A 19246-nucleotide genomic window follows, 5' to 3' on the forward strand; every position below is an offset into this window, starting at 1 on the left:
TATGAAGACTGAGAATACCAAGATCTGTGGTGGGCAAGCTGGAGATTCAGGAGAGCTGACGGTATAGGGTCCAACCCAAAAGCCAGCAGGTTCAACATCCAAGAAGAGCTCATTTTTCTGTTTCAGTTTGAAAGCAGGGAAAAAAAACCAATGTCTCAGCTCTAGGCAGTCAGGCAAGAGGAGTTCCTTCTTACTCAGCTTTTGTGTTCTATTCACGCCTTCAGCTGATTTAGATGAGGCCCATCTGAAGAGGGAGAGGTATCCGCTTTCCTCAGTCTACTATCCCATCTAGAAATGCCTTAACAGACACACCCAGAATAATGTTTGAGCAAATGTTTGGGCAGTCCATGGCCTAGTCAAATTAGCACAATTAACAGTTGACAAAATTAACCATCATGTGTTCCCAGCAGAGTGCTTCACTATTACTCATTGCTGTGTATCAGGCACTATACCAGGTTCTTTACATATGTTAGTTAATCTTCAGAACAGCTCTATGAGAATAGTGGGATTTTGTATTTTCACTTACACAGAGATACTGAGGTCCTAAGAGGTTTATAACTTACCCTATTATGCTCATTTGGTAGAAGAGAACGTACATACTATTCTAGAACTTCCTGACACTAAATATATGTTCTTTCCATGAAATACTATGCTGTTTCCCAAGGGCCTAGTCTTCTTTTGTACATCTCACCCTCCTTTGCATCACATCTCACTCTCTTCCTCTTTTCTTCACCTGGTTCTTCTCTTCCCATTGATTCCTTGCAGAAGAAGAATTATGAGCGACTTCAAAAAGCTCTGGATAGTGTGATGTCCATCCGGGAGATGACCCAGGTATTCTGCCCTCTGCCTGTCCCCTGTGTTATGCCTGCCGGCTCATATGCCCTATTCTGCTTGGAATTCATGGGAGTGGAATGAAGATTTAGAAATGTTACTCAAATCTCTCACTGTATTTTCTTTAGTCTTCCCTTTTTAGCCTTCCCAGTCTTTGTTCTCTGTTTTGTTAGCTCTGTTACACCTCTTTCTCTCTCCTTATGTCTCTCTTAACCTTTACCTTTATTGCTGATTTATTCGCAAGTTGTTCATATTTAATGTTTTTCCCATAATTCTTAGGGCATCAGAGAGGTGAGGGGAAGCCCTTTGCCCAGGGTTGGGAGGGTGAGGAGGGGGGCTTGGAGGTAAGGAACTAGATCCAGGGGCCTACATCTTCTATCCTTCTAGGGGTGGGGCAGCCACATGGAGCAGTGATCATCCTTTGACTCAAGGCTGTCCCTCACCAGACTTCCCCACCCCTCGTCTGCAATCTCTGCATGAATAGACATTCATTTGTACTCACATTGACAGGTGGGCCTCTTCTCAGCAAATCCTATATATCACAATTCAGATTAACACATAAGATACACCTAGGAGGGATAATTTACTTGTCAGAAGAACTCTTTGCATTATGTCAAGTTTTACCACAGGATTCCTTAGCCTAATCTTTCTGCGACATTGATTTTGTTTATTTTTTTGATTTATAGTAAACTTTTTAGGGCTGTAGGAATTGCATAAAATGAGGGAGACCCACCTGCATGTTGTTTTGTAAGCATCTTCAGTCATTTTCATATTTATTTATTTATTAGTCTTTCCAACCTGACTGGGGTCCTTGAGGGTGGGAACCCCATCTCCTCTTGCCTTGGTGTGGCCTTCAGTGCCTACCTTGCCCTGGGCTGATAGTCTTTGGAAAATGGGAGGGCTCCCACCTCTCCTGGGAGATAACCTTATGGCTGTTGTCTTACAGGGCTCATATCTGGAAATCAAGAAGCAGATGGACAAGCTGGATCCCCTGGCCCATCCTCTCCTGCAGTGGTACGAGTAGAATGGTTCATCCTTCAGCGGGTGGGGGAATAGGGCATAGTACCAGATGTGGAGCCTTCTCTTCTTGGCATCTTTCTCTTAGAGGTGGTTTCAGCATCCTTCCCAAGGTTATATATTTTATGGCTGCTTTTTCTTGGGGCTTTATTGATACACCTGGACTTGACAAGAACTCAGATTCTGACAAAGAGCCCACAGGTTCTGACATGATGCCTCAAGTTTTCTGTAGGTGTTTCCTGTTTCCTAGTAGGCTTTTGAGTGCCGCTTGCATGTAGGAATTAATGCTGTTGAATTCAATTCTTTTTTTATGCATGCAGAGAGATCTGTCTCCCTATTTCTACTCCCTTTCCCTATTTCAAGCCCTTCCCTGTTGTTGACTGGTTGACTGGCCAGAGCCTTTTGAAGCACTATCATTACCCCCGCTTCCTTGCAAGGTTCTGGCCCTTCTCTACTTTCCTCCACCCCCCTGCTCTCTCCCTGATTTTGATTCCGTTCTCTATTCCTGACAGAGCTTTCCCCTTCTATACTACTCTCTGTCTGGTTAGCCTTTGACATTAGTACTTTCTCAGTGCAGCATGCTCTCTCTTAGCATGAGGAATGGCCAGGCATAGACCGTCCAGGATGGCATCACAGGTACTGGCGTGAAGCATCAAAAACCAAACCATATCCATAGGAGATAATGCTCCCTTGCTGAGCCATTAATGGTTTACTCCTTTGTTCTCTCCTGTCATCTGAGTTCAGCCTACATACAGCCAAGTCTGTCCCTGAATCCTCAGGAAATTTGGGCTAATTTCTTCTGTTTCTTTTTCCAGCCCAAAGAGTAACTTTTCATCTTCCCCATCTCGGAGGCTTCAGGCTTCCTCTCAGGATAGCCCTGAGCCCTAGTTCTAAATTTCTAAATCCCAAGTGTCAGTTGTCACACCGTAATACAGACCCCACCTTTCTAGTTTCTTTTTTTTTGGTAGCTTACCTCTTGTTCATTTCTTTTTTTGTTTTTACTTTTTATGACTGTACCTATGGCATATGGAAGTTCCTGAGCCAGGGATCAAATCTGAGCTGCGGCGGGGGCCTGTGCCATAACTATAGCAACACCAGATCCGAGCTGCATATGCAACATATGCCACAGCTTGTGACAATGCTGGATCTGTAACCCACAAAGTGATGCCAGGGATCAAACTTATATCCTCATTCAGACAATGTCTGGTCCTTAACCCATTGAACCACAGTGGGAACTCTTCACTTCCTTTCATTCTATTCTTTAGTCTCCCTAGATATAGGCAGCCCATTTCCCACCTCTTGCTTTCTTTTATCCATTTTTTAACTATACCTTGTAACTAGCTAGTCTCTGGTCAGTAACTTCACTTTTTTTTAAGTTTTTATACACAAACACTACCTGTAGGAATATCCATATAGTGACCTGGACTTTAATTCACACAGCCCTGGAATCTTTGCTTGTTCTCGCAGAGGCAGAGCAAGCTGCTACTTTGTTCAGAGTGGCCTAACCACACACTTATTCTATCCTTTTTGTTTTTACTCTGTTTTGTCTTAGGATCATCTCTAGCAACAGGTCACACATTGTCAAACTACCTCTCAGCAGGGTAAGTGACCTTTCTCCCGCTAAACTCTTTAAATTTCTGGTGAGAGGCAGGGAGGAGCTCCAAACCAGCTAACCACATTAGTCCTAGACCTGCCTGGTTGTCTTGTCCATCAGTAATAGTCTATGCGCCTAAGTATATATCCTTTATTTGGGGTCAGTACAAGCCTGATTTGCTCCCTATCCCCAACCCTTCCCTCCCTGATCTCGATTTCTGTTCTGTTTTCCTGACCACCCCCCCACCCTGGGCAGCAGCTGAAGTTCATGCACACCTCACACCAGTTCCTCCTGCTGAGCAGCCCTCCTGCTAAGGAGGCTCGGTTCCGGACCGCCAAGAAGCTCTATGGCAGCACCTTTGCCTTCCAGTGAGGAGTGGGGGGGGGCTGGGCGTGGGTGCTGGATGAGGCAAAAATAATATAGGGGGATGGGAGGGTAGATTCTCTTGAGGAATATGAGTTTATGTTACACTATGTCCATCAACCAGTCAGTGAACAAATACTTATTAAATGCTATTGTGATAGGCATTGTAGAGAATAGAGATACATAAGATAAAGTCATTACTCTCAAGCTACTTACAGTGTTGTTGAGGAGAAATGATATTTACATATAAAAAGATGTGGTTGAAAGAACAGATTGGCAGGGGTAGATTTGAAAGGTACTTTGAAGGAAATCACTTTATGCCTAATTATAGGAGGAGAGAGAGGGGAAAAAAAGAGAGATTAAAGATAATTTCAAGGGGAGTCAGTGGTACCCTTCCTTAGGATAGATGTGAAGTCATGACTGGAAGCCATATTTGGAATCAGTGATAAGCTTGTTGAATTCAAGATGAGTTTGTTTAATTTGAAATAGCAGGATAATAGACAAATGAAAATATTGAACCAGCAGTTGAGGATTTAGGATGGGATTAGCCAAAGCACAGAAAAGAGGGTGGGACTGAATATTAGCCACACACACACACATCTTGCATGCCTGTGATGACACCCATGTGCATGTCCATTGCTAGGTGTATCTGTGTCCATCTTCATGTCCTGCGTGGGTGAGAATGGGTGGGAGTGGCAGTCTTGGAAGTTCTTTTGGGAACCTCATACCATGAGGAGACATATATTCTACCCTGCCTTGCAGTGGGTCCCACATTGAGAACTGGCATTCGATCCTGCGCAATGGGCTGGTCAATGCATCCTACACCAAACTGCAGGTGAGGCTGTGTCCCTTTTCCCTTTCCACTCCCTGCCCCCTGCCCCACTCAGTTTTGGGGAAGTCTGCCCTAGAGTACCCAGCTGTCTTTTGCTTCAGCATCCTCAAACCTAGCCTCCCGTGAGGCTTCCCTAGGGAGGAAGTTGAAGCCACGTAGAATGAATGTGACTGTTGTATATTTGACCTTAAGCTGTGCTTTTTGGTGTTGTAGGAATGGGAATGTAGCTCTAGGCAGGAATCAGCTGTAGGCTGATTGCAGCCACTGTGATCAATTAACCTGTTAGAACTTTTCCATTTATTTGACTGTTCATTCAGAGAGTTGATATAGGAGACATATTTCTTTGCTCTGCAAGACTCTAAAGAATGGTTATTGTCCCTCGTCCTGGCTGCTGTCCTATATTCCTTTTTGGGGGGTGGTAATCTGCATATGTCCCAAGGCCTAGGGACAGGAGCATGGATTCTGAGGGAATGGATTCAGCGGCTCTATTACTCCTCTCCAAGGCATCAGTATCTAGTGTTTCATAGGCAAAGGGTTAACCTGCATCCACTTTTCAGCCAAGCAGCTTGTCAAGAGTAGGTGCCTAAAATTATCTGAATGAGTGAGAAGATAAAATGGGGGGACAGAGGGCTGGATAAGCCTTGTGGCTGCCTAATATACAGCCATGGGAGGGCCCAGGCTCATATTGCTCATCCTGGTGTTTCCCTGCAAGCTGCATGGAGCAGCCTATGGCAAAGGCATCTACCTGAGCCCCATCTCCAGTATTTCCTTTGGATACTCAGGTAAGAAATAATCTCTGGCCACGTTGACTCTATTTACATTGCATCCATTTTGTGAATACATAATCCTATGCTGTCTCCTCCATCATGGATACTTGGTCTGTGTCAGCTCTCTCCCCAATCATGGATACATAATCTTCTCTACTTTCTCTCCTTAGAAATTTAGATTCTTTGCAAAGTGAGGCCATGTCTCCCTTTCTCTTAGATAGTCCTCTTCTTCATGGGGATGGTTTTATTCACTGGAGAGGCTTGGCTCTGAGAATGGGTTATGGAATAACTGGTAGATGAAACTAGGCTCTTTTGGAGAACACATTTTTGGTAGTAGCCTGTCATTACAGGTTGTGTGTGTGTACACATGTGTATGGGTTTATATATGAAAGCTTGAGTCCCTTCCACTGGCTTATATCTCTGGAGACATTGTTCTTCTCCCTGTCAACCACCTTTTACAATTTAAACTGTCTGTGATTACACGTTGTTGTATTAGTCACTTTAAATAGAAAGCATTTTATTTCAAAGATAGGCATGACCAAGTTTCATAGTTTAGTTAGGAGATGAGTTAAGCTTTGTCCAGTTCAGAAAATCTGACTTAAAGCTCTGTCTTTGTTCCAGGTTTATGTCTGAGTTCCTTTTCAGTCTTCTTTTGTTCTTATTCTGTATTGTCTGTGTATAAAAGATAGCCACCACGTAGCTGCATGTCTACCATATGAAGGGGACAGTGCTAGATCCTTTATAGATTACTATTTAGTATCCTCCAGTAATTATAACTGTTATAAAGATAAGGAAACTTGGGTCCAGAATCGCAAAACCAGAAAATTCTCTAACAATAGGATAAACCAAACAAAGTAGAAGAAAGGAGATAATACAGGTAAGAGCCAAAATCAGTGAAATAAAAACAGGTATCAATAGGAGTTCCCACTGTGGCAGAGTGGGATTGACAGTGTCTCTGTGGTACCAGGATGCAGGTTTGATCCTCTGCCTGGCACAGTGGGTTAAAGGATCCGGCATTGCTGTAGCTCTGGCGTAGGTCGCAGCTGCAGTTCAGATCTGATCCCTGGCCCAGGAACTCCACATGCCTCGGGGTGGTGGAAAAAGAAAAGCCAGATATATTAGATAGGTCCAAAAAAGCCAAAAGATGATTCTTTTAAAGAACTAACAAGACAGATAAACCTGGTTAGACTGACTAAGAAGAAAAAGCACAATTAATAATAAAAAGCACAATTAAATAATGAAGAAAGGAACATAACTATCGATGTAGCAGAATTTTAAAAGTTAATGGTGGAAATCCGTCAGCTTTATGCCACTGATTTGAAACCTTTGTCAAAATAGATGAATCCCTAGAAAAATATAACAACAAAATTGATTCAAGAAGAAATAGTCTGAATAGCTCTAAAATTATAAAAGACATTGAAATAGTAGTTTAAAATTTTCTACAACAAAACAGAAAAAGTTACCAAGCCCTGATAATTTTACCTAGTGAGTCCTAGTCAAACTTTCAAAGAACATATTATCCCAATCTTAAACAAAATCATCCAGAGAATAGAAAGAAATGGAATTGCAAATCATAATAAATTGATAAATTTAACTTTATTAACACTAAAATCTTCATCAGAAGACACCTTAAGAAAGTAAAAAGGGGAGTTCCCGTCGTGGCACAGTGGTTAACGAATCCGACTAGGAACCATGAGGTTGCGGGTTCGGTCCCTGCCCTTGCTCAGTGGGTTAACGACCTGGCGTTGCCGTGAGCTGTGGTGTAGGTTGCAGACGCGGCTCGGATCCCGCGTTGCTGTGGCTCTGGCGTAGGCCGGTGGCTACAGCTCCGATTCAACCCCTAGCCTGGGAACCTCCATATGCCGCGGGAGCGGCCCAAGAAATAGCAACAACAACAACAACAAAAAAAAAAAAAAAAAGAAAAGAAAAAAAAGTAAAAAGTTAAGTTACAGAGCAGGAGAAAACATTTGCAACACATATAACCGCAAAAGATTAGTAGTAAAAATGTGTTAAAAAAAATTCTTTCAGGAGTTCCCATTGTGGCTCAATGAAAATGAATGTGACTAGTATCCATGAGGATGCAGGTTCGATTCCTGGCCTCTCAGTGGGTTAAGGATCTGGCATTGCCATGAGCTGTGGTGCAGGTCGCAGACACATGTGGCTGTGGCTATGGCTATGGCTTAGGCCAGTGGTTACAGCTGCGATGAGACCCCTAGCCTGGGAACCTCTATATGCCATGGGTTAGGCCCTAAAAAGACCAAAAAAAAAAAAAAATCACAAATAATAAAAAGACAACTCAGTTAAAAAATAGGCAAACAACATGAACAGACATTTCACTGGAGATGTGACCAAAGAAACATGAGCAGCTGCTCAGCTTCTATTAATCAAGTAAGTAAAACAAAACCAAAATGACTTACCATTTAGCATGTAAGTGGATTGGCAAAATTTGAGAATCTGATACCTTTGTAGCAGAGGTTGTAGATCAGCATGATCTCTTTTATTGCATATGGGAATATAAATTGGTACAACCACTTTGGAAATAATTTGGTGGTAAATTTCATAAAAGTGAGAAAATTTTACCCCTGCAATCCAGCATTTTCATTTCTGCATATGTCCACCCAAAGGTATATACATGTATGTTCAGAGTAATACTGTTTGCGACAGCAAATCTTAGAAACAACGCAAATTCTCATCATCAGGAGAATGGATAGAGTTCCCGTTATGGCTCAGTGGTGACGAACCTAACTAGTATCCATGAGGATAGTGGTTCAATCCTTGGCCTCGCTCAGTGGATTAAGGATCCAGTGTTTCCATGAACTGTGGTGTAGGTTGCAGACGCAGTTTGGATCTGGCATTGCTGTGGATGTGGTAGCTACAGCTCCGATTTGACCCCTAGCCTGGGAACTTCGATATGCTGCAGGTACGGCCCTAAAAAGTCAAAAAGAGAGAGAGAATGGGTAGATACATTTTAATATATTCTCGCATTGGGTTATTCAGCAGTGAAAATGAGCCAACAATGGCATTCAACAACTTGGGAGAAATTAGCTTAGGTCTGTAGGTATTCATTGTGCTATTAAATAAAAGTGTGTAATGAACCAAAGGTCATGAGTGATCCACGAAGGGTAAGTGCTCAGTGAATATTTATTGAATGTGTGAATGAGTCTTACTCTGTGTGCTTGGGGTCCAAAGTGTGGGTGGGGTTGGAATAGTCTTTTGGCTTTGTCTAGGTTCCTAGTTTTTATCTTTGTCCCTGCCTGAGCTTCCCTCTAATTAAGCTCTTGTTCTAAGTAGTGAGGTTCCTCTGGCTCCCGCTACCCACAGAGTTTCTTTTTGTCTATTTTCTCCCTATTCTCTCTCTCTCTTCTCTCCCATTGGCCTTTATTTATTACTGAGTGCCTGAATGACTTTAGTTATCATTTGAAGCCAGAAATCTCTATTGACTTTTTAATTTTCTTCTTTATTTACTGTTTATGTAAAATGTCATATGGCACCATTCTTCATCCTCTCCAAAGGTCAATTTGATTATATATACAAAATGCCATATGCTTTTGCTGTTGGAGTTACAGGTCATCTTATTCAATCTTTTATTACTTTATAGATAAGAAAGCAGACACACAGAAAAAAATGACTTTGTTGGGGTCATACGGCTTGAAGTAGCAGAGCTAGAACCCAGATCCAGTTCTCTTAACCTCTAGGCCAGTTACAGGACTGACAGGGTAGGCTTTGCTTGAATGACTGAGTTTCTGAGGGCCCCATAGATATGTGAGAGTCTCTACCACTGGGTGGGATGTTTGGTAATGTCCAGACTTATTTTAGTCACTCTAGCATTTGGCCAGCTCTGTCTTCATTGTATGTTTCCTTCTGCTCCTTTCTGCTCTGATTTTCTTTATTCTTCCTCAGGGTATCTGTAGGTTAGTGTCACCGGGCACCCTCTGGACATCATTATAAATAGAGAGCATCCATTTGACTAGCGGAAACTGATGACTTTGCCATGGTTGCAGGTTAAAATGAGGCACAGTGGGAGATGGTAAACTTCGTCTGTTTATTTAGTCATGTGTAGAAACTTCTCACAAGTATATACTCTGGACGCCAAGTCTTTAGGGACTGTCCTTGGCTCCAGGTTCTCAGTGTGCATTGGAAATCTCACAGAAGATGATTGGGTCACTGCGGACAGGACAGTGCAACAGGATTGAAATGGGACAAAATTTAGATTATATCATAAGGACCATCTCTAAGACTAGCTGTAGAAATCAGGGTGTTCTCTGGGGTAGAACCTAAGTGGGAATTTCACTTAGGACCGTGCACTGAAATACTCAAATCTAAAAATGTCGTAACATTTGGACGCAGAGCTAAACCTAGTCAAGACTAATGGAGAAGTTGGAAACGGGTGGTAGTTGTCCTGTAGGAGGAAATTGGAAATTCAAGTCTTGAGGCTCTCGTTGCCCTGAATTTTGTCAGGGACTTCAGTATGAGTGCATGATGAATTGACAGCCTGAGCAGTGAAGAATGTCAGTCCAGTGGTTATCATTTCTACCTCTATACCATGACTATCACAAAACCAAGACTTGCAGCAGAAGTTAGTTGGAGTTAGAAATAGAACGTTCCAGGGTGGGCTGATCAGATAAGGGCCCCTGCTTATGACCTGCAATGATGGCATCATTTTCCATCCTCATTCATCTTCCTTTCAGTGTCATGGTCTCATACGCACATACACAGACTCATCCCAACTGTCATAAGGCTGTGCCTGTGATGAAGCTGAATACAGAGACTGAAGTCCTAATCATAGGCCAGAAAGAGTTGGCACTCTTTTCGTATCTAAACAGGAAGAATTGGAATGAGTCTATAAATGTTATAAACAGGGCTATTCAGTGAGGGGTAAGGAGGGTGGAGGATTTATGGATCTAGATAGGGTGAAAATGAGTGAACTGGCACCTCTCCCTTAAGTCTGGGAAGACTTTCTGCAGGAAGCAGAACTCTTCAAGGTAGTTACTGTTATGGTTACCTGTGGAAAATTTTTCATCTCTTAATGTTGTGCTTTATCCCTTTACCCTGAATGACTCTTGTCAGAGCTTTTTATGTAACTTTGAAACTAGAGTAGTTCTGATTTGCTCTGCTTGCTTCCTCTCCACTCATTTCACTCAGCCTGGCATTTGACGTGAGGCATTGATGTCACCATTCTCCTGGGCCGCTCATTCCTGGCTCATTTCACGTGTTACTTCCTATCTTAGAATCCTTCAGTGATGCCCTGATGTTCTTAGGATAAAGTCCAGTTGCCTTAACATGGCCTACAAGGCGTGCTTGATTTTATCCTAGCCCACCTCTTCCACATCATCTTTCACCACTTCTCTACCATTGACTATACCCCATACAAACTAAGGCACAAGGCTTTGCTTTTCCTCCAGGCCATTCATGTCATATTACCTCTGCTTAGAACACTTCCCTACCTTCATTTAACTAATTAAGTCTTCCTAATCCTATACTTCTCAGCCTAGCTGTCACCAGGAAGCCTTCTTCAAACCCCTAGGCTAGGCTGGTTCCCCTCCTCTGGCTCCACACAGTGTTCTGTATCCTTCCCATCATAACCTTTAGCATGCTGTGTTGTAATTATTTGTTCCTTTCCTGTAATCTCTATAAAACTAAAGTCTGTGAGGGCAGATACATTGTTTGTTTTCTTCGCTGTTGTATTACCATGTATCTCTAGCTTAGTGCCTGACACATAGTAGGTACTTCAGTAAATATTTGATTAAGGAATGGGTGACTGAACTGGTTTGTTGTTCTGTGACAGGAATGGGAAAAGGACAGCACAGGATGCCCTCCAAGGATGAGCTGGTCCAGAGATATAACAGAATGAATACCATCCCCCAGGTATTATTCGTTAGTTGCCCTTGGTCCACTGAGGCAGAACCCTTCCTCTGGGATAAGTTTAGGCTACAGGGGTGGATGGGGAAACAGTGGTAGTGGTGGGATGGGTTTAAAGATCATTTTGAAGGAATCAGATATGTTTTAAGATGAACACATTTCCAGAGTCATTTGTGGCCTCAGTCATAAGTATGAAAGCAGAGACTGAGTTTAAATGCAGTGACATGAAAATGTAAAGATGGAAGCTTGGACTCATCTAGACTCATTATGGGAAAGCAAAAATTTTGGGGGGGGTGACTGGGAGCCCAGGATATCCCAATACCCATCCCCAACCATCACCTACTAACCAGCCTCTCTAGGGAAAGTGTAATAGTCTACCTGGCTCTGCTTTCTTCTTCCAGACCCGATCCATTCAGTCGAGGTTCCTGCAGAGTCGGAATCTAAACTGTATAGCACTTTGTGAAGGTATGTAGCTTACCCAGCCCTGTTTTTCTGGGCCCTCTGTCTTTATTTCTGGTGCCCCTTTGGCACATGGATCCAACCAAGGATAATGATGATGCCATTTCTTCCCTGCCTAAACATTATATCTGTAACCTCTGGCCCTCTTCTTCCCAGTGATTACATCCAAGGACCTCCAGAAGCATGGGAACATCTGGGTGTGCCCTGTCTCTGACCATGTCTGCACACGGTTCTTCTTTGTGTAAGTCTAGGAGGGTACCTTGGGGACTCCTTGGAGGAGTGAGGGTGCATGATGGGACTGGGAGCATGACGATGTGTGACTATGGGGAAAGTCTCTTTCTGTTATCAGAGACTTGTCCCTGGCTACCTGAGTGGTGCTAGCACTGGGACTTGCCCCTTGGAGGACAGGGATGGGTATAGATCAGGGTCCGTTTAGAGGAAACCAGATAAGCTGAATCTTTTCCACACTAAAGAGTAGCAAGAAAGGGTTTGACTTATGGGGTGGTGTGGCCACACTTCTGAATGCAGTTCCATTGGTTGACATTATTCTGGTATTGTTCTCCCTCTTGCGCTCACACTTGCCCTATCTTTGGCAGATATGAGGATGGTCAGGTGGGCGATGCCAACATTAATACTCAGGACCCCAAGATACAGAAGGAAATCATGCGTGTGATCGGAACTCAGGTTTACACAAACTGAGGGGGCCCCAGCCCTCGTACCACCCCCATTCCCCCGGGATCCATCCACCCTCACAAAAAGGGCTCAGGAGCAGCGGACAGGGCTGCCCTGAGGACAAGGGGCCATTATCAAGGGGCAGGAAAAGGATAAAAGCGGCGGCCTTCATGGTGGAAATTGACCCAGGAACTACTCCACATTTGGATGGCCCAGATTGACTCCCTACCCCTGATTGTCCCAGTTGACTTCACCCTGTTTGTAAATAAAACAATAAAATGGAAGGTGCTGTGGACTGGATATGATCACTGTGGTCTGACTAGCCTTGGCCCAGCACCTGCCCGAAGCCCCAATGGAGGTGGGGGTGGGGAGAGTGGAACATCACGAGGGTTGGGACTGTTTATGTTGTGGGAATCAGAGCTGAATCTGTCTAGTATAGTATACTACAGATCTGTCAACATTTTAACCAACAAATTAGATAAAGGAAACTTATCAGTTATGCAGATGACATAAACTGAGAAGGATATAGAATACCACTGATGACTGTTCTTCACAATTTAAAAGGACTAATGGAGGCCAAAACCCCTCAGATTTCCTATGCTTAGAACCTCTACTTTCTGCATAAAACCTCTCCGCTCTCCTTTGCCGTATATATCAGAAGCTGATCCCTATTCGCCTCCTCCTCCCAGCTGTTTCTTTTTGATAGGGAGGTGAGGGGAGAGCTGGCAGGTACAGGAAGTGGGTTGGTCTCTAATTCAAAATCTATAAAGAAATCCTAAGGAATCAGTTTCCCTTAGTGAAATGAAATCCAAATTCTCCAAGGTTAGCAATGGGAGGGAAGACAGCTGTTCCTAGGAGACCTAATTGTTTCAGTGAAAGCCATCTCCCTGATGAAATTCCCACTGCCAGCCTTCTGCTGGCCTTTAGGCTATGCTCCATGTACCTAAAATCCTAAATTAGTTACAAGAGACCAGTTGGACATTAAAAAATATTTTATGAACTATTAATGAAAAATAGGAACATAAGCATAGAGACTACAAAAAGCACTGAACAAGCCTGGTTTTTAAGTATAGATTTTTAATTCTGTTATAACGTCTTGATGCTGGACTACCTGTTTCCTTTCATTATCTTCACCCTACTTCGGAAATAACCTTCTTTGCCTGGGTGCCTTACCTGCTTTGTAGTTACGACTACAAGGCCTGAACTTAACATGGAAGTACCATTCTTAAGGTCCATCTCCTAGGAGCTGTTTCTTAAACTGCTTTACTCTTTGAACAAGACTGCTGCCATTCTGACTCTACATGTCTCCTAAGGCTCTCTCCCCCAATCTGGTTTCAGGTCTAGAATACCTCTTCTCTAAGTAAATGACCCCATCAGGTGACCCACCCTAACTGAAAATCCTGCCTCCTGGGAAGACCCTTGCAGCTCATCTGTGTAGTATCAGAGATAGCTACTAACATTTTTTAGTTTTTAGGTAGATCATTAAGTTTATAACACTTTGGCTTTCTTACCAAGTGCTTGGTATTGTTGTAAGCTCTCTACGTGCATTGACTAATACAATTCTCAAAACAAGCCTGTGAAGTAGATGTCATTATTCACATTTTGCAGATGAGAAAACAGGCACAAGGATGAGTGATTTGCTCAGATTTCATGGCTAGTGACTGACGGGGCAACCTGACTCCAGAATTGCTATTCTGGTTCTATGCTATATATCCTTTCAAACTTCACAATTTTTGTTTTTTTCATTTAATCCTGACAACAAAGATGGAAGATAGGTGTTTTTAGAGATCATAAGTAATGTGTGCAAGGTCTCACAGTTGGTTAGTGGCCACTGCTGGGTTTTTAACCAGATTTGCTCAACTCCAGGACTTGACCTCTTAACCATTCTTTTACTTCCCCAGCAGTTCTCAAACTGTTTGCACTGGTGTTCCAACAGTTGAACCTACGTGCTTGGCTACTCAAATGGTATAACATTTTTGCTCAGTTTTCAGAAATATTAATAGATTTTTCTCAGTTGTAACCATTTCTTACAGTTTTTCTGTATCAGTAACATCTGACAGAGCAAGTACTAGCAAATGGTGGAATGAGAAGTAATGAACAGGAGTTCCCGTCGTGGCTCAGTGGTTAATGAATCTGACTAGGAACCACGAGGTTGCGGGTTCGATCCCTGGCCTTGCTCAGTGGGTTGGGGATCCGGTGTTGCCGTGAGCTGTGGTGTGGGTTGCAGACGTGGCTTGGATCCCATGTTGCTGTGGCTCTGGCGTAGGCCAGTGACTACAGTTCCAATTAGACCCCTAGCCTGGGAACCTCCATGTGCTGCGGGAGTGGCCCAAGAAATGGCAAAAAGATAAAAAAAAGAAGTAATGAACAGATAGTGTATGTTTGCAGAAAAACTTAAAATACCTGAGCTGACCCCATGGAAGTCACTTTTTTAATAGGATATACGCAAGTCTTTTAATGCCAATAAAATTATAACGAAATTAAATGTACCATTTTATAGTGTTCTTCATAACAGCAACAGGAGTTTTTTAATCTGAAAAGTTAGAAAGCTGTACATAACCATATCTGAAAAAATTCAGGAATTCCCTGGTGGCTCAGTGGGTTATAATCTAGCATTGTCACTGCTGTGGCACAAGTTCAGTCCTTAGCCTCAGAACTTCCACATGCCGCAGGCATGGAAAAAAAAAATTCAAAACATGTATGGTATAAAACAAATCTAATTAAAACCTGCAGCATTCCTATAACAAGAATGCTTGCATTGCCCAGAAAGTTGCACAGGGCCCTGAGTTTCTGGAGAGGAGTCCTCCCACAGCCTGGAGTGGAAATTGAAGGACCATTGCCCCTTTCTCCCACCCAGGGCTGGCTGCCTTAGAGGTGGGAGGTGAAGCCTATGAAAGCCAAGTCTGTGCCAGAGATTGTCCTTCACCAAAGCCAAGATTGTTGCAAATCCTACACACAGAGGTTCACCTACTCCTGGTTCACCCTTTCAGACCTGGATAGGCTTTGTTAGTACTAGGTCTGGGAAAATAACTATTTTCTTCAATTAGTTCTAGGGGGAGAGTAAATAGCTATGATTTCTGGATTGAGAACTTAAAACTCCTGGAGTTTAAACTTCCCCTTCCCTCTTATGGTAATTTTCCATCCAGGCAGGGTGTGGCCATGATTCAGTTTGTGGTGAGGATGTGGCCATCCAGAGAGGAGGAGCCTTCTGTTAGATTCTGCCTTTCATCTTGGCCAGTGGGGAGAGGGAGGGAAGAGGCTGGTGCTGAGTCATGACTGGGTAACTTACCAGGTTCTCACAAGATGGATTCTGAGATGGAGGTTTGGGTGCTGTCTCAGTTTCTGGAATCAATTTGGGAGTGGCAGGGAGGAAGCTTCAGGGGTCACACAATTCCTTCAGAGCCCTCTTCCCCCAGAAAGGGTGGGAGTAAAGTGGTTCATCTGAAGTGACATCAGTCTCTGGAGTATAGGAATTTTCCCAAGTATTTCAGAGCCACCCTGCAGTGGGCCCAAAGATGTTACCTTTAAGTTAAAGCATTGCCTACAAAAATTGTTTTATGTAGAAAAGAGATCAAAATTTCTCTTGTCCTAGCTCTCCTTCCTGGGACAAGTAGATCAGGCTAGCTGGTAGCCAGTGAGCATGGAGTGGAGACTAGAAATATGGTGCTAAGGACAATGTGACTTTGATGGAACTACAGCAGGAGGACATCCTGGGGAAGGAGGCATTTGATCTCTTGTTTGCTGATGCCTTTCTTGGTCTTCCAGATCTTAATTACTTTGGGGTAACAAGGCCTGCATACAATTCCACTTGCATCTTAGGGAGCCTGAGCTCTGGCTGTACTTATAGGGAAAAAGGAGAGCGCACCGCAGTGGGAAAAGGTAGAGGCTTGGTGGATAGGACAAACCCACCCTAAGGAGGCTTTGTCCTGTAAGCACTAGCAGTTCTGGGCTATAGAAAAATTGCTGGAGGTCTTGTTGGCTGGGGCAGGACTTCACTGGAATGAACAAGGACTCCTCAAAAATCTCTCCATCTAAGTGCTGATGAGGCATCTCCTTAGGAGGGGGACCTAGATACACAGTTTGATCCAGAAAACATTTTTTTTTTTCACTCTTCCTTTCCTCTGAAAGGGTCTTTCCATACATACATTCACGTCTCCTTCCCTTTTCCCCACAACCTCTTCCCTTAACTCCAAAAGGCCAACTTTCTCTTTCTTCCAGGATTTGTCTGGAATTAAGATTTTTCTGCCACCCTTCCACCTACCTCTGGTGGGCCTGAAGAGATCTTGGGAATCTGAAGGAAAGCAAAGAAGAAATTAAAAAGGCTACTTCTTCTGGCTCTGGAAAGGGCATATAAAGTCCAAAGTGAGGAGTTCCTGTCATGGCTCAGTGGAAATGAACCTGACTAGTATCCATGAGGATGCAGATTCAATCTCTGGCCTCACTCAGTGGGTTAAGGATCCGGTGTTGTCGTGAGCTGTGGTGTAGGTCGCAGACGTGGATCGGATCTGGCCTTGCTGTGGCTGTGGTATAGACCAGTGACTACAGCTCCAATTAGACCCCTAGCCTGGGAACCTCCACAGGCCATGGGTGTGGCTCTGGAAAAAAAAAAAATTCCAAAGTGATAAGCATTTCTAAACCTGACATTCAGGCCAATGGGTTGTCCTGGGAATTTATATTGGCCTGAGAAAACTAACTGCTGTTTCAGGCAGAAGCCAAGAGTTAACATAACGGTAAATAAAACTTGTAACCTTGCCTTCTTTGTCAGGGCCAAAGCTTTTCTGTGGTCTCCAGAGTTGGGTCAGATATTGTTTGCTTACACACCTACCTTGCCAGTGACTCCAAATGACCATCAAGACTTAAATCATTAAGGAGTTCCTGCTGTGGCACAGCAGAAACAAATCCAAACTAGTAACCATGAGGTGGTGGGTTTGATCCCTGGCTTCACTCAGTGGGTTAAGGATCCAGCGTTAACGTGAGCTGTGGTGTAGGTTGCAGACATGGCTTGGATCCTGTGTTGTTGTGGCTGTGGCCTGCAGCTGTAGCTCTGATTCAACTCCTAGCCTGGGAACTTCCATAGGTTGAGGGCACAGCCCTAAAAGGGGAAAAAAAAACAAAACAAACAAACAAAAAAAAAGAAATCATTAAGCTCCAGAGTCTGATTCCCTGGTTAAGAATCCAAACAGGTAACAGCAATCTACACCCTCACTCACACCTCTGTCCAGTGAACCTAGCAGCTCCCCCTCCTATCTGCCAGGTCTGTGAGCATAGTAGGAGGGCTGGCTTATGGAGGAGGAGCCTAGCTTCTAGTTGAGTCTGTGTCCTTCCTTAGTTTCCCTAGTTTCATGCAGTCCTGGGGTTACCTGTTGCTGAGTCTAAGGAATAAAGGTTCAAGAGGATGGATCAGAGAATGGCAGAGTTACTTGAATTGAGAAAGATGTTCTGGTACAAGCCACAAGGAAAAATCTCTAGGACTAGTCAATTCTCAAAGAAGATGCCTGCTGGGCACTGGTTTTAATACTCATTCACATAATCATCTAACCAAACCCCACCCAAGAAGTATGACTTTTCTTCAGTTTACCTTTAATGAACTGGACTCACGTTCAATTACAAGATACGGTCATAGGGCTAGTGAGTGGAATTGTAACTAAACACCACAGAACCCAAGCTTGCTTCTGTACTCTGTTCCTCATCAAAGTAATGACAACCACCTTAAACTCTGACAGATTTTCACCATGCATCTAATGTGAACAAAATTATGATGGATTAGAGGAGTAGGTCACAACTAGGAACTAACCCCTAGTCTGGGAATTCCATATGCCACAGGGTGGCCAGGGGCGGGGGGATCCAAAAAACTGGATTAGGGTCTGCCAGTTTCATGGACAGCATTTTAAAAAAATAACTGTTGGATGATCAATATCTGTAACCGAAGGGCAATAGTTTGCCATCAGCTCTCTAGCTTAATGCATATGCTTTTCCATCCTGGGAATATACCTAGTTTAGATCTTTAAAGTGCAACATAGTCTAGCATTAGCCAGATTTTTGCCACTCCATTGTGGTCCACCACTGTTCTTAGTTCATCATTAGCTCAGGGGCCACAGCTGGTCATTTATACCATTCCTTTCTCTGGACAGGGAGGGATCTGATTCTCCCTGGTGGGACATGTGGCTTTTTTCCCCTCTCAACTTCATGTGCTCTCACCATCTCAATAACCAAGCATTTACTTCCTATCTGCAAACTAAGGGGATGGGAAAAGATTACAGAAGAAATTATAAAGTATTTTATCTCAAATTTAAGTTGTCACTTTCTCCTCAAAGCTTATCTGAGCTAACAGGAAGGCATAATGAACGCCTGTGATTCAGCTACAGCGTGTCTGCCTGAGCGAGCAGGTCACACCCATTGGTCTCATTTTCCAGGAAAAGGAAAGAATCTAAGAGAATAGCATTCACGATTTTTAACGAGGCAACACTATCTGCTTTTAAAACTTGGCTGAAAGCAGGCAAGAGTTATAGGTGTTTCGTTGATAACTGCAGCCATCACTTGTTGCCTAATTACTGGGAAATCAGAAAATGCTTTAGAGAAAAATGTAAGAAAACCTCCAACAATATTGATTTAAACGCACAAAATTGAAAACAGAAGTGCTTATTCCAGCAGAGATTACGGGATCTAAGTCTAACTGTTATTTCCTGTTGGTTGAGTTCTGCACGAAAACTTTCTATTCACTTTCTACTGTCTGCTGGACTCCAGTCCCCACCAAAGCATTTGCCTGGCCCAACTTGTCCTTTGTTCTAGCCCTAAGAACAAAAGGGCCTCGTGCTCCCGTGCTCCCGCTCCACGCAAACTCCGCCCTCTCTA

At 43.4% G+C, this 19246-nt stretch overlaps 1 protein-coding gene across 9 annotated transcripts in view; it reads left to right on the plus strand.

The window, feature by feature from the left end:
• The window catches only part of PARP6 (poly(ADP-ribose) polymerase family member 6), a 28264-nt gene extending 15570 nt beyond the window's left edge, over window positions 1-12694 (plus strand). For 4 of the 9 annotated variants that reach the window (XM_047796443.1, XM_047796445.1, XM_047796442.1 and 1 more), the window contains 10 exons: window positions 766-831; window positions 1778-1845; window positions 3401-3449; window positions 3698-3810; window positions 4568-4640; window positions 5350-5419; window positions 11190-11269; window positions 11665-11728; window positions 11879-11963; window positions 12319-12694. In XM_047796443.1, the coding sequence (XP_047652399.1) occupies window positions 766-831; window positions 1778-1845; window positions 3401-3449; window positions 3698-3810; window positions 4568-4640; window positions 5350-5419; window positions 11190-11269; window positions 11665-11728; window positions 11879-11963; window positions 12319-12421 (771 nt within the window). In that variant the 3' untranslated portion in view covers window positions 12422-12694. Of the gene's footprint in view, window positions 1-765; window positions 832-1777; window positions 1846-3400; window positions 3450-3697; window positions 3811-4567; window positions 4641-4850; window positions 5317-5349; window positions 5420-11189; window positions 11270-11664; window positions 11729-11878; window positions 11964-12318 lie in introns of those variants that run through there. The other 5 variants (XM_047796446.1, XM_047796448.1, XR_007137079.1 and 2 more) reach the window with 4 other exon arrangements.
• Window positions 12695-19246: the final 6552 nt, after the last annotated feature.

This window comes from Phacochoerus africanus, chromosome 9 (genome assembly GCF_016906955.1).
Source record: "Phacochoerus africanus isolate WHEZ1 chromosome 9, ROS_Pafr_v1, whole genome shotgun sequence".
Taxonomy (NCBI): domain Eukaryota; kingdom Metazoa; phylum Chordata; class Mammalia; order Artiodactyla; family Suidae; genus Phacochoerus; species Phacochoerus africanus.